General features: G+C 41.8%; 1 protein-coding gene across 2 annotated transcripts in view; it reads left to right on the top strand.

Annotated features, from left to right (window-relative positions):
• The window catches only part of GALNT5 (polypeptide N-acetylgalactosaminyltransferase 5), a 56,349-nt gene that overhangs the window by 31,385 nt on the left and 9,528 nt on the right, over positions 1-15,436 (top strand). Inside the window, exons 7-9 of one of the 2 annotated variants that reach the window (XM_020801174.3) lie at positions 1,015-1,338; positions 12,973-13,053; positions 14,161-14,322. In XM_020801174.3, the coding sequence (XP_020656833.3) occupies positions 1,015-1,338; positions 12,973-13,053; positions 14,161-14,322 (567 nt within the window). Of the gene's footprint in view, positions 1-1,014; positions 1,339-9,091; positions 9,198-12,972; positions 13,054-14,160; positions 14,323-15,436 lie in introns of those variants that run through there. The other variant, XM_078376409.1, reaches the window with a different exon arrangement.

Genomic DNA, 15,436 nt, shown 5'->3' with positions numbered 1-15,436 from the left:
GGGATGTGAAAGCTTCAGGCTCTTTCCCGTTTCCTTTGTTCATTTCCTCTTTCCTTCACCTTTGGTCTATCAAATGAACCAGGACATATTTAATCAAACAGTGTTGTGAGGGCTGCTGTTAGCAGCCAATCAGAACATCCAAGAAGGGGAGAGGAAATTCTGAGTTGTAGAAGGGCCTAGATTGAATGGCACCTAGTTAGGAATATGTTTTTGTTTTTTTTACCTCAGTGCTTCCTTGTGGGTTGAATCTGTGTGCTACTGAGACCCGTGGTGCCCTCCATCTTCATGGTGCTATCTGTATGTCCTTGTGGATCCATTTTTTCTGCCTTTTTTCTGGATCCCCCCAATTTCTTTGGCTTATGTTTGCTGCTGATGCTGCTAGGCAGCCTGCCTATGGTGCCAGTGTACCTGCTTGGAATTATTTTTTTAAATTTCCCCCTTGGTTTCTTAGGGATTCTCCCCTTTTTTCTTTCTTTCTTGGATTATTTTTGTTGTCTGTGGCTACAGAGAAGGCATCAACGGGGGGCGGGGAAGAAATCTCATGTTCTAGTTGTTTTGTTGGGAGGGGGCTTGCATTTTTTGCTTTATTTCTTTCCTTGCTTTCCTTGGTTTTGGGGAGAGGGGTTGGTGTGTCTGTTTTTTATTTTGTGTTTTTTTTTTCCTGTGTGTCGTGGTGGTATTCCCTGTTAGACTGATTTTTTTTTAAATGGTACCTGCTTTTTTGTTGCAGTTTTTAAGCAATCTTTAGGGCTGTTGAATTAATTCTCTGTTTTTTATAGTACTTTAAGGGTTCTTGAGGGCTTTTGGGTGAGTGACAGGCAGAATGAGGGGGAAACCAAAACAAAAGAACCCGAAAGAACCAAACCCTTTTGCGTTTAATGAAAGGGCTGGTAAATGAAAGACCCAAAAACAAATTTGGAACCTTATCTATGCAGAAGCATTCTAAACGGAATCATGTGATAGTGTACATTGACTGAAAGTGACGTCTAATTGTTACCTGCTTGTTTTTATCAGGTGTGGATGTGTGGAGGGGAAATTGAAATCATCCCTTGTTCGAGAGTCGGCCACATTTTCAGAAATGATAACCCTTATTCGTTCCCTAAAGACCGCCTCGCCACAGTGGAACGGAACTTGGCTCGGGTTGCAGAGGTTTGGCTCGATGAATACAAGGATCTCTTCTATGGACATGCTTACCACCTCATCCAGAAAAACCTAGATGTTGGAAACTTGACTCGGCAGAAAGAACTGAGGAAGCAGCTTCATTGCAAGAGCTTCAAGTGGTATCTGGAGAACATCTACCCTGACCTGGAGGCCCCTCTTGTGAAAGCTGGTGGGATGGTATGTTCCTTTTAACAATTCAATGCACAGTTATTATGTAAGGATGTGACCACCTGGGGAAATAGATTGCATTTTGGACCATTTGTGGGGTGGTCTGGTGCAATTTGTTTCCTGGTGATCACACAACACAAGGGGGATTGTGCTGTAGTTCAATCCCAATCCATGCCCAAGTTGGATCTTTTTTGGTCCAACAACAGGATTATCTACTTTCAGGGGAGGGGCTGGATCAATTCCCTGACAGATGGAAAGGTTGCTTTAAGGGAGTTTTCTTCCTACAAAGCAACCCTAACCAGTGTAATCAGACATGTACTTTTCCCACTGCCTAATTGCACCCTCAGTTATCTAAAGGATATTTGTTTCCCTGCTTTATTATGGAGTCTCCTTATATAATTATGAATAGCAGTTTGCATTGGCCATGGTTCAGACGCAGTCAGGGAAGGGCCTTCTGTGTGTTCCCCAGTGCCCCAGACTTCTCCCAACTCCTCATCACTAAAATAAAAATGTTCGGTCCAAAACAGAGCATTTTGCATCCAGAAGCATGATTCACAATGTAATGGCTGTCCAACCCTGGAATACCTCAAAATGGCCTCCCCTCCAAAAATGGGAAATAACCTTTTGGCTTCTTTCTGGTTTGAAAGTAGCTGTGACGCTCTGTGACTGTCCACCCCTAGAGTAAATAGTACTGCTTGAATGTAAAATTGGCCTGGTGTGGTGTTTTGCCCAGTGCTTCCCACAGTTCTGAAGAGACAGGCCAATGGGGTCTACTATATAATACTGTTTTAAATTAAACTGTCCTGACCACTGATGATCCTTTAAAGCACTGATTCTTAACCTTGGGTTACTCAGGAGTTTTGGACTGCAACTCCCAGAAGCCTTCACCACCAGCTGTGCGGACTGGGGTTTCTGGGAGTTACAGTTCAAAAGCATCTGAGTAACAAAGGTTAAGAACCACAGGGTTTCACACAGTGCACTCGGCCTTCATCTTGAGGAGGGAATTCTGTGTCATAAATACAAAAAAGGGTCTGCAGGGCATATTCATGTCTGCCCCTGTGAAAGCATCTCAACTATGGCAAGGAGTGATGGAAAGAGAGTTGTCATAGAGACAAGCTGGCTACTGGGTTGACTATGTGGAATAGTGTCCACCTTTCTGTCCTGCTTTCTTTGGGAGAATCCTTTCTCTGTGAGCTAAAAGCTACAATGGCAGTTGTTCGAAGTTGGGCTGGGTTAGTTGGGAAGAGGCTACAAAATGAGCAATCAGTATTGGGGTAAATTAGGGTGTAGTCAGAGAGCAGGAAAGGGACACAACCAATTGCTTTGCAGGGTTGCTTTACAGGCAGAGAAAGGGGCCCAATTGAAAATTTTGTCTTAGCAGCTTGACCGCTCTCATTCTCCAGACCTATTTGGTACCATTGTTACTATGAAAATGATCAGCTCCTAAAATAATTTTCTTTCTGCTAAACATGTGGGCTGATTAAAACTTACACTTGTCTTCATAAGAATTTTAGCTTTCCCCCTTAAATGTGTACTTCTTTAATTATGTTTTCAGAGACAAACTCCCTTTAGGATTTCATACTTCTCCTTGCAACCACTAGAGTGCACCACCTATCAATTTTTCCCATTCTGGAATAAAACTGGGATTGTCCAAACCAAAAAATTGAGTTCGGTAAAACAATGATGTGACGTGTATTTATGACCTTTTAATACCCACTATAGAATTCCAACATTAATATTAACGGCTGTTAACTGGTAGTAATAATGTGATGTCAAGTCAATCCTGACTTATGGTTCAGGGTTTTTCAGGTAGAGGGTACTCAGGTTTGCTTTACCATTCCCTTCTTCTGGGGGCTTCCTAGGACTGGGCAGCTTGTCCAAGGCCACACTGGCTGGCTCGACTTGCAGGAGGCAAAGTGGGGAATCAAACTCCCAACCTCTGGGTCCACAGCTAAATAGCTAAATCACTGAGCTATCCAGCCAGCTTGTTAAGTGGTAGTATGGCACAAAATTTATAACGAGAAAGTCAAACTTCAGAATTCCTCACCCTGTACCTAACACATTAATAAGCCTTGCACAAACCAGAAAGAGTTGGAAACTTTGAATATTTATGCTTGAGTTAGACAAGCATCTAACTTGGGTTTCCTCATTGCTGTGCCCATTTATGAAAGCCACAGAGAGATCTCTTGGTGCCACCTTCATTTGGTTCTTGAAGTTGCAGCAACAGCATGGGACAGGGACTTCCTCATAGGACATGGTTCTTGAAAGCTTGCATCCCAAGCATGCGGAATTAAAGCATGTGTGGTTCTTGTAGTTCTTGAGTTGCTCAAGAAGATATACTTCCCAGTTTTCCCAAGGTTCTTTGCATGGGAGATATCATCCAGCGATTAAGTCTAATGGAGGTGTTGTCCTGAGGCCTTCTTGTCTCAAATGTCCCTCTTGCTGCCTCTGCTGCTTTCTCGTGGACTTAAAGGGAAAGAAATAGCAGTAGAATATAAAAACCGTCATGCTCTGGTATATTACCAGCATCATAGAGAGAATACAGGAGGATCTATATGTTCAACAAGGGTGGGAGAGGCAACATGCTTTATTTTCCAACATGATTTTCACGTAAATGGTTTTACACAAGCCCTTTCTTCCTAGGAACTGTTTGTTCATCATTATATGGGGAAATACAGTGGTGCCTCGCTTAACGATGATAATCCGTTCCAGGAAAATCACCGTTAAGCGAAAACATCGTAAAGCGAAATAAAAAACCCCATTGAAACGCATTGAAACCCGTTCAATGCATTCCAATGGGGTAAAAACTCACCGTCCAGCGAAGATCCTCCATACAGTGGCCATTTTCACTGCCTGTATAGCGAGGAATCTGTCCCTAAACACAGTGGGGAGCCATTTTAATTACCCAGCAGCCATTTTGAAACCGCTGATCAGCTGTTAGAAAAACATCGTTTTGCGAAGAATCAGTTCCCGAAGCAGGGAACCGATCATCGCAAAGTGAAATTCCCCCATTTAGACCATCATTTTGCGATCGCAATTGCGATCGCAAAAAGATCGTCGTAAAACGGATTTGTTGTAATGCGGAGCAATTGTAAAGCGAGGCACCACTGTACATAGGAATTAAAGTATACACAGATGGCAAAGAATGATTATGTGATTTATTACCAGGATATGCAACCGTAGACTGTGACTTCTGCAGTGATCCGAGAGCTATTCTTGTGGCTTTTAATAAGCTATGCCTGTTTGGTGGTGGTAACTGGTGTCATTGTACTGGTGTCTGTATTTCTATTCCTCATGGAGGTTATTCCCCATCCACTGTGAAATAGGTCAGTTGGAATGACAGCACCAAAGGACACACAGTACATTTTATGGCTGTGAATCCAGGCCTTACTAGGGTGATTTCATTAAACTTTACCTTTAAAATGTTCCATGTAACTATCCCATGATCATGATCGCCTTCACCAAGAACTATTTTCCACGCTACCCAAACCAACACTAGATGAAGTCCTAGATTTTGTTCACAAAGCACAACTGGCCCAGCACTTCAAAGGCAAAGAGAGGCAAACCAAGAAATTTGATATTCTTATCTTCCGAAAACAGTCAGCAGGGAAACTTGACAAGAAGGATGACGAGGGGACCACACAGCAGAGGACACAAATGACAAATGGGTGAAGAATCTCTCAGACAGGAAACTCACTCAGTCCAAGAAGGAGGTCTTAGCCAAAGGCCTAAATTTTGCCATCACACCCAAACAGATTCTGGTTGTGGACTTCATTATAGCCACAGAATTGGCTATCTGGAACAACAATCTACCAACGGCAGAAGCTGAACAGCTGCAGATAAAAGTTTCTGCAACACTTTCCAGTGCTCAACCATCACCATCCAACCTCACCAGATAGGAAAGAAGTGCTCTGACATCCCTCAGCAGGGATGAGACCATCACCCTTCTGCCTGCAGACAAAGGAAGATGCACTGTCATCCTTAACACTACAGATTACCATAGAAAATTAAGCTCACTTTTGTAAGATCAACACACATATGAGAAGCTGAAGAGGGGCCCTACCAACATCTATAGGAAGAAAGTGATAGAATGCTTGAAACACTTGGGAAAAGACCACACAGTCGACAGGGCAGCTTACCACCAGTTGTATCCGGGAGAGGCCCCCCCCCACACTGCCTTTATGGACTTCCAAAGATACATAAGGAAGGAGCCCCCCTCAGACCCAACACCAGCAGCATCAACTCAGTACATACAACATTGCTAAATACCTGGCCACCATCTTAGCACCATTGGTTGGACACTCGGACCACCACGTTCACAACTCAGAGGAGGTTGCAGGCAAGATCAGGAGACTGAAACTAAATGTACTGACAAAACCATGGTATCCGTTGATGTCACATCCCTCTTCACTAGCATTCCTTCCCCTGATGCCCTAAAACTGCAAAAAGGAGACTGGAAGAAGGCAACACCCTCTCCACAAGAAGCAGGGCCAACCCAGACCAGATATGCCTGCTCCTGGACCTGTGTCTGAGCACCACTTACTTCACCTACAGAGGTGATTTTTTACAGACAGAAACATCGCTGTGGCATGGGTTCCCCGGTGTCACTCATTGATGCCAACTTATATATGGAAAAAGTGGAAAAGAAGGCACTAAATACCCTTTGGTTCAGGAATGTGGATGACACCTGGGTGAAGATCAAGATTGAGGAAGTACAGGTCTTCACAGACCTTATAAATACCTGTACAGTGGACCCAAATATCAAGTTCACCAGGGAAGATACCAAAGATAACCAGCTGGCTTTACTGGAATCTGCAGTCATCATAGGATCCAACGGCAGTTTAGGAATATAAATCTACAGAAAACCTACACATACTGATCAATACCTGCAGTTTGACTCTCATTACCCAATGCAACACAAACTAGGCATCATCAGGATGCTAATGATAGAGCAAGCAACTTCCCCACCTCCACAGAAGCCAAGTAGAAGGAAGACGGGCATTTGAAGACAGCTCTTAAGGCCTGTGGATATCCAAAATGGGCCTTTAACAAGGCAATGTCCTGAGCCAGCAGGATAATGGAAGAGTCTGGGACCCAGAGCTGATGGAAGAACCAGGTCATTCCTTACATGGCGGGTGTGTCTGAAAACCTCAAAAGGATTTTTAGTAAACACCACATAGCTGTGCACTTCAAACCCACAAACACATTGAGGCAGAGACTTGTCCACCCAAAAGACCAGACACCAAAATACAACAGGAGCAGTCCAATATAAAGAGGAGTGTTTGGACCTCTGTATTGGAGGAAACAAACAGCCACTAAATAGGAGAATGGTCCAGCACAGGAGGGGCAATGGCTCAGGACCACAATCAGCACTGTTTCTTCATTTGAAGGACAAAGGACACTAATTTGATGGCCAAGATGTACTCATTTTGGACTGAGAATATAGGTGGTTTGAGAGAGAGGGGTCAGGGAGGCCATACATGTGCATATAGAAAATCCCTCACTCAACAGGGGGGGAGGCCTTAGATGCAATCTATTTATCATGCTGCCCTTTCATCCCTCCCCAGAAAGATTGGGCCACACACATCAGAAAGACCACTGTTAATTACTGTTAATGACCCATGACAATGGGTGGAGCAGAAGTGGGATTTTCAGTCACCCCAGTCCTTTGTCCATATAATGAGCATTTTCTAAACAGGGGAAAGTGAAACCAACCTGGAGAATATATCAGGGGTCTCCTACCAACTCTCCTCAGACTGAAGAAGCTACTTGGATGAGTAGCAAAATGTTTTAACCTAATAAGAAAGAAGTCCAGTTGCCATGACTCAGCTTCCAGATAACCTCACCTGGATGACTGAGAATCTTCAGAGATATACTGTATTGCATTCAAGAGTATGGAAGGAACTGTCTGAAGAGCTCTCAGAATCATCGTTATTTTCTTAAAATCATGCAGGATAGGTGAAGTGCCAATTGACTGGAGGAGGACTAACATTGTCCCAATCTTCAAAAATGGCAGAATGGGGGAATCTGGGAACTACAGATCAGTCAGCCTGACATCAATCCCAGGGCAAATTTTTGGAGCAAATTATGAGGTGGCCACTTTGTAAGCACCTTCTAAATAATGTGGTAAATAACTAGTAGCCAACATGGATTTGTCAAGAAGAAATCCTGCGAAACTAATCTTATCTCATTTTTGATTGAGTAACCTTCCTGGTAGATAGTGGGACTGCTGTAGACATAGTATATCTTGATTTCAGCAAGGCTTTGTAAAGTGTCCCATGATATTCTGACTGGCAAGCTAACTAGGTGTGAGCTGTATAGAATAACTGTCAGGTGAATACACAGTTCTTTACAGAATCATACTGAGAGTGTTTATCAGTGGGTCCTTCTCAAACTGGGAGGCTCAGTCCTGGGCAACGTACCCTCTAATTTTCAGCTCGGCTGGGTGGGGCTCCACTCCTCTCATGCACAACTCTCCCCCCCCCCCATGCAGAGTTTTGCCACAAGTGGAGCCAAAGCAGCTGTAAACATTCACTGTTGGTGCGTGCAGTAGGAGCAATGCTGTGTAGAAGGGGGGGAGTCACACACGCTTGTGGAGCCACACAGCTTAGAGGGAAACTTGGTCCTGGGCCTTGTGTTTTGCAACATTTTTATTAATGACTTGAATGAGGGGATGCAGGGATTGCTTATCCAATTTATAGGTGGCAAATTGCAGGATACTTGGCTCAGTAATACTACAAGCAAGAAGGATTTTGGAATTTTTTTCAGTCACAATCTGAATATGACAGCAGTACAATGTGGCTACAAAAAGGCAAATGCTATTTTAGACTTCAGATCCCATGAAGTATTTTAGTTCCCTTATATGTGGCACTAATTAGACCTCATATTGAGTACTGTCATGATTCCACGTAGCCCCTGATTGTTTCACCAAACAAAGAGCTCACGCTACGTGCCCCTCAGGTGCCTCTAGTTGAGTTCATTAAAAATACCTATTTTTAATAATCAGGGTCCAGACCGTATGTCATTTTAAAAGAAACAAATAGAAATTGATTATTGATACAGGTGTTGACAGAACAAGCAATGTTGTTAACTCTTAAGCTTTGTCTAGGGGGCGGGATAGAAATCTAATAAATAAATAAATAAATAAATAAATAAACAAACAAACAAACAAACAAACAAACATTCTCCTTTAGCCATTCTCAACCACCACTCTCCCGCCCAGACTCCTAAACTCGCTCTCAATCTCTCTATCTCAAAACCCTATCTCTCCAACTAACTCCCCCTTCTCCTGCTGAGTCTTTTATATCTCTTGACTCCGCCCCTCCATCACCCCCATTGGTCTATGCAGATAACATGAATATTCATGACCTTGGCGGACACCACAAGTACCATGTGCAATTCTGGACACTGCACTTGAAGAAGGATGTCAGCAAACTGGAACAAGTTCAGAGAAGGGCAACAAGGATAATTGAAGAACAAATTGGACAGCCACCTGTCCTGCTTTGATTTGGATTCCTGTCTTGAGTAGGGGGTTAGATTCAATGGCCTTATAGGCCCCTTCCAGCTCCATTATTCTGTGATTCTGTGATTCCTTTTTTTTTTTTGAGATAATAACTTTTTAACCAGAAAAACCTAAAAAATAAAACAAATTATCACCAGTCTCTCTGTGGATAGTATAACTATTGTACATTGTCCCTTTTTCACATTCACACAAAGGTCCTCTCCCACAGTGAGGTTGCTTTCTGGGTTCGTTTCATGACAGACTGTGATATGAGAAGAAAGTTACAGTCCTGTTGTTCAGTTAGTGACATCAGATGAACTGCAACCTTTTTTCAAGAAGGACAAAGTTTACTAAATAATTGGAGGGAATATACTTTAAATAGGATGAAAGAAAGAAAGAAAGAAAGAAAGAAAGAAAGAAAGAAAGAAAGAAAGAAAGAAAGAAAGAAAGAAAGAAAGAAAGAAAGAAAGAAAGAAAGAAAGAAAGAAAGAAAGAAAGAAAAAGATCAAGCTCCTGTACCTTTTACTAATTTTGTAGAAAAGGTAATTTTAACAAGTGTCACTTGCACAATAAAGTTGGTGTGTTCTAAACAGCTGTTAACCCATTCCAGAACCCTGTTCTCTTTTGCATCTTGTCACTCTAGGGACAGAGAATGGGCTATTGGCACCCCACAGAAAGCACAGAACTGAAGAAGGGTGTTGTGAGGAGGAAAGAAGAAAAAGATACTGGATAATCCATTTAGAACATGACTGGAAAAATGCAATATGCAATCAGTGATTGAATCCATTAACAGGCCGAGATGTGATGACAGCAGGAGGGCTTAGCCACTTATTTATATTTATTTATTTGACCTTTACGTTAACAAATTACAGCTCACATCATTAACCCAGAAGAGTTTGTTTAAAACTCTGAATTCGTCTTGGTTAGGCAAGTTCATTTTAAGAGGGAAGATTGCTGTCATGATGAGTTGGGCAACCAAATTGACTGCATAAGGTCAGCTGTGGAGAATTGTACTCTTACCTGTTCTCTGCTTAAGATGTTGATGGAGTAGAGCACAAAGAGTAACAACTCCCTGCCGTTGATACTGCCCTGCACAAAACTAAATCACAACATTTGAAGAAGTAAAGAAGTATCAAGAAGGGTTAGTTTTAGGACAGACCCAAGTATATTAATCAGAGGTGGATGTTCACCTTCTTATTTGCAGTGGTTTTGACCTTTTCCACCTTGTTTAAACTTATTTAGTGGCTAAGTATTGTCCACAGCATTTATTTTATGTAAAGTTGTAACGTGTGTTGGGTGTTTGTTTTGTTTTGGCCTTAATTATTCGGAAAGTCTTTAGTTGCACCGAATATTTCTTGGCTTCTTTCTGGCATAATTGCTGGTCAGAAACCAGGAAGTATTTAGTGTGGCTGATGACTTCCTGAATCAATTAAGATTTTTTTTAAATTCATTTTTACGCAAAAAATAAATGCTGTAAAAAATAGTTAACCACTAAATAAATTAAAACAAGGTCATGTAAATTCATAATCACTGTACATTAGACAATAGAGACCTGGGAGCAAAGCTATCATTTTCCAGAAGCAGATAATGCTACCCTTTTTTTGTGTAGGTTATTTTAAAAATGATACTTTTGAGAGTTATAGTAGCCTGAAGCTCCCAGCATGGCTAATTTGAGTTGAGCACAACCAATTAATCATCGAAATCTGTGGCTGGATAGTGAAAGCATGAAGGACCAAACGTAACTCTTGATCTTATTTCCTGTGATTCTGAATCTTATCTAGTTCTGCTGATGCTGTAGTTCTACATATGCTGGTTTTTGAGACCACTCCTCTGGGCACTGGCAGCCTAACATCCAAGTAGGGAAGAAATACCTCATCCTATGACGATATGAAGTACTGTACCTTCTATTGCCTAGACTACAGGGCACTCACTGGTAATTCTGGGCGTCATTTCTTCTTGTGTGAGAGGTAGAGAGTTAAAGTGGTAGGGAGAAACAACTATACAGTTCATCAGATTTTGCCCACTTTGGGTTCTGTGTTACTCACTTCTGTCTCTGGCTGCAGCCAAATTAGGTTCTGGTTTTGCCTGTCAACATATGATAATTATGTTTCTACTGGAGTGATCAGACAACTTACTGTTTCAGTACAACTAGTCCACTAACTAATGTGCTGGTTATTTCAATCTAATTACAGTAATTCTCTGACATTGAGTCAATTCTGATTTATGTTGTCCCTTCCCTAGGATTTCTGGATACAAAATATTCAGAAATTGTTTACTCGTTCCTCCTTGTTCGGATATGAGACTTATGAAATTTAACTTTTTAAAATGAAAAGGAACTAGAACCCTGAGAGTTACCAGATGGAACTAGTTACAAATAGTGAGCCAGAGGGGAAGACATGCTGAGCATTAAGTGTAATCGATCAGTATGAGACACAAGCTCATGAGTCCTTTGACTTGAAAACTCAGTTCTGTTTTTTTTTCCTCCAAGAGTTCTTTCTCAGAAATGAACTCTTCTTTTGCAGAGAAAGGAGTAGGTTTTTAGTTGTTGTTATCATTAGACAATGGAGAATAATTTTTTAAACACAACATGCTAATATAATGCAAGGCACCCAGAGATCTTACCTACTCTCTCCTCAACCCTGGTGTAAGGCATGTTGGATTCAAAGCCTGATAGTAGGTTTGGGGTCAAGGTAGTGACTGACAGCAATGACAAAAGGTAGAGCAGTGATATTCCCACGGGCATAATCAAGAATGGGAAGGGGCAATGCAAAGAACTTCCTTTATCGAATGAGTGGTACACAGCCCTCATTTATAAAAATGGTGTAAGAAAGTTCGTCCTTTCCCTCAGGCAGCCCCTCCATTTCGGCAGGAAATAATACAGGTTGAGTCCGGATAACTTTAACAGAAGAATTTTTATTTTCCTCCACACCCTCCAGCACATCTTTGAACGGATTTAACAATTTCGAACTCGGCAACAGGCCATCATTAACAACTTCCAAACTTTGATTAAAGTCCCAAGGGGTTAAAGGCGGCGCTCCCCATAAGGTTCCTTGAGCTCCGACTGAGGGGGTGGGAGACTCCTCATGGCACAAATTGTCCCACAACATTTGTGCCTAATCCACCCGCGCTCGTCTGGTCCTTCGTCAAACTCAGCTGTCAGCCACTCACGTTCACGCTGTAATTCCACTTCTCTCGGCGCCACAATTACATTCCATTCCTTTACAGTTATACGTGGAGAAGTCCCTTTAAAACTTGGGGGATCGGGTAGAAAGCCGCCTATCTTTAGGTGGGGAAAATCTCTCATCAACCCCTTTCGACCTTTTCGAAAGCTCTCCGTCTTTCTTCCCGCTTTCTCCTTTCATACTCCTCCACCACAATACTAAACCACACCACCCCCTCCTTGTCCTTATAACCCTCCCTAACTGTCACTTCTGACTCCTCCCACTCCCCATCAGCCAAACATACTTCTATCTTCACCTCCCCCTCCTTCTCTATCACCGCCTTTCCCTTTTCTTCGTCACTTTCGCCACTAGCTCGTTGTTCCTTCTTTCCATCATCCTTTTCTACTTTCATTTCTGCGGACGGCACACTCTTATTCTCCACACTTTTACAAATGGATCCTTGTTTTTTGCTTCCTTCTTCTCTTGGATCCATCAATGAACACAATTCTTCTGATCACTGAGCTGAAACGGGATCCAGCCAGTGCCCATAATGGTCTCTCCATTTTTCAGGTAATACCTCTCCTGTCTTGTCTAAAGCATCTCAGGATCGAAAGGCAGGCAGGAGCTCCCAGACAGAAGGGTTTCCTTTAGAGCAGGGATGAGCAACCTGTATCCAGAATGTTAGTTAAGCTACATCTCCCATAAGTTCATGTCACATAGGCAGTGTGTGACGATGGGAGTCCAACATCTGGAGGGTCACAGAATGCCAGATGCCATCACCCATAAATATAATTTTACTTGGCATACTTTTATCTAATAGTTTCATGGTTATTTCTTATGGGTGGAAGACAAGTAGAGAGCTGACAGTAACCATTAAATACATCGTTGAATTATTTCAACATTTCTGTTACCGTATTATACCTTTGAGGCTACTTTTGGTTCTTCTGTTAAACTTTTCCTTCATTTATTTGTTTCTTTTAGATCATGAATAGAGCTTTAGCTAAATGCATCACTGTGAATCAATCTAGTCTGGCCTTTGAACCATGTGACATTAAGAACAAGGTAAGACCATTAAGTTAGTTCATTTTGTATTCCTCATATTAGATGCCAAACTGGGGTGCTCTAAAGCCTATTTTGAAATATCTGTTTAGAAGACCCAGCTATTTACATGCTGAGTAGTTTTTACCAGTTGGTTCCCATCATGACTGTGATAGTGTAGAGAAAAAGGAGTCTTTTAATATTCATCAAAAAGTCTAGGTTATGATGCAGGTGGGCAGCTGCCCACGTCCCCCCCCCACTACTGTTCCAGCTATGTTGTGGCTTGGACAATAAGCCTTGTTTGAATACACTAGACACCCGCTACTTCAGGAGAAGAGTATGAAGAAGATAGAAGGAAATGTGACTTTGTCGATAGTTGTAGGATTGATAAAAATCAGTAGAATTCACTAAATTTATAAAGGACTATCAAAAGTGTTCCAGAGAAGAGCACAGAAAATTACTTTTAAAAAGTAATTCATTATCATTATTTGTTACAGTGTTTGAGAAGCAATCTACTTCAGTTGCTGTGTCAGAAAAAAGTAAATTTATTAGCGTTTTTCTTCCACTGCTCATTGCTATTTTGTTACCTTGTTTTTTAAAAAAAGAAATTAGGATTAATTAAAGAAAGGGGAGGAAAATGAAAAACAGCTCTAAAATGTCTTAAAATATCTTTAAATGTACTTTTAAGGTAACTTTTCAAAGTACAGTAACTAGAAAGCATTGCTCATTATACCAGTGGGGAAAATGGTCCTAATCATAACATAATGTCTGAAATATGATTTTCCCTTTGCTAGCAAAAACATAGCTAGTTGCAGGTAACTGTATTACTTATAACTCATTACATCTAAGCTCTGTTCTAGAGCCCACCTTTGTAGAGTTTATGGCCAAGCAATCTTGAGGGAAGTTCCCAATTAACACCATGCTTACACTGAAAACACACTTAGGCTTTAATCCTGAACACAATTGTGTAGGGCTAAGACCCATGGAATTCAGTGTTGATTATTTCTGTAGTGTTATGCTGCTTTTCAGATTTTATTGTTCAATAATGGTGGAATGAGAAGAAAGAAATTAGTAGTAATAGTCCACAATCAAAGCTTAGTCTGTTATGTATTTTGTTTTTTCTGTGTACAGAACCAAAAGTTCAACTACACTTGGTTGAGACTGATCCAACATGGAGATTCTTGTGTGGCACCAACTGATGCTAAAGGGACACTGGGCCTGCACCCTTGTGATAAAAGAAACAATGGCCTGAAATGGTTGCATAAATCACTGGTGGCTTTTCATCCAGAACTCGTAAGTGCTGCCTTGGCAAGTGACTGCTTCTCTCTCACTGTGGCTCAACTGGAAATGGTGCAAAACAAAGGGAACCTTTTACATCATTTCCATTTGTATGGCAATGCCAGACACTCATCACTCAGACAAAGCAGTTTTGTGCAAGCTTTATTTGAAGCTATATTTTATGGGTAGAGGAAAACTGAGTATATATGATTTTTTAAAAATTTATCCTGCCCTTCCCCCAAGGAATCCAGTGTTCTTTTCCCACTTATCATCCCATAAGGTTCTCACCCCTTAGAAGTAGAGTTGTTTTACCCTCAGAACGAGCTGCGGCAAAGCTTAGGGTGAGAGAGAATGTCTGTCCCCAGGGTCACCCAGTCACTCTTAACGGCCTCTTTGAAACCAGGTCTCCTTGACTCTAATCGGATGTCTATACCAACCGCATTGAACTCTCAAGTGCCAAGTTCAAAATTTTGACATTTCAAGTATCTCCAGACCAGGATCAAGATAGATAGACTCACTGTACTGTATAAAATGATGAGAACTGAGGAAATTGTTACAACAGTAGTGTGACTCAGCCAGTCGTACATCGCTTCAAAGGTTCAGAATAACTGAACCAGAGCTACTTGCATCAAATCTATATAGTGCTGCCTTGACTTACGAACGTCCTGACATACGACCATTTCGAGTTACAACCAGCTCCAGCCGCAAAATTTTGCTTCAATTTGTGGCCGGAGCTTTGAGTTACAACCAAAAAAAAAGGCAGGGAAAAAAGGCAGGGAATTCAAACTGCTAACCGTTGGTAGGAGAAGAGGCTGCTTCTTTGTAGCACTTTCACCCTAACGGTTAGTGTGAGTGTGATTGGAGGAGGCTTCGGACTGCCTGGTAAGGTAAGGTGCTGCTTTCTGCTTTTTAAAAACTGTTCTGGGTGGGTTTTGCAGTGTGGTATTGGGCTGGATGGTGGAATTATGTTTCGATGCTCTGATGGGTCTTGGGGGGTTTGTTTGTTGGGTTTTTCCCCATTTCTGATGGGTCTTGGGGATTTGTTTGCTTTTTGGGGTTCCCCCCCCCATTTTCGATGGATCTTGTACGGTTTGCTTGCTTTTTGCTTTGCTTTTTTGCATTTCTGATG

The sequence above is a fragment of the Pogona vitticeps genome, chromosome 1 (genome assembly GCF_051106095.1).
Source record: "Pogona vitticeps strain Pit_001003342236 chromosome 1, PviZW2.1, whole genome shotgun sequence".
Taxonomy (NCBI): Eukaryota; Metazoa; Chordata; class Lepidosauria; order Squamata; family Agamidae; genus Pogona; species Pogona vitticeps.
Note: the sequence above shows the minus strand (reverse complement) of the source record. Positions and strands in the feature narration are given on the sequence as shown.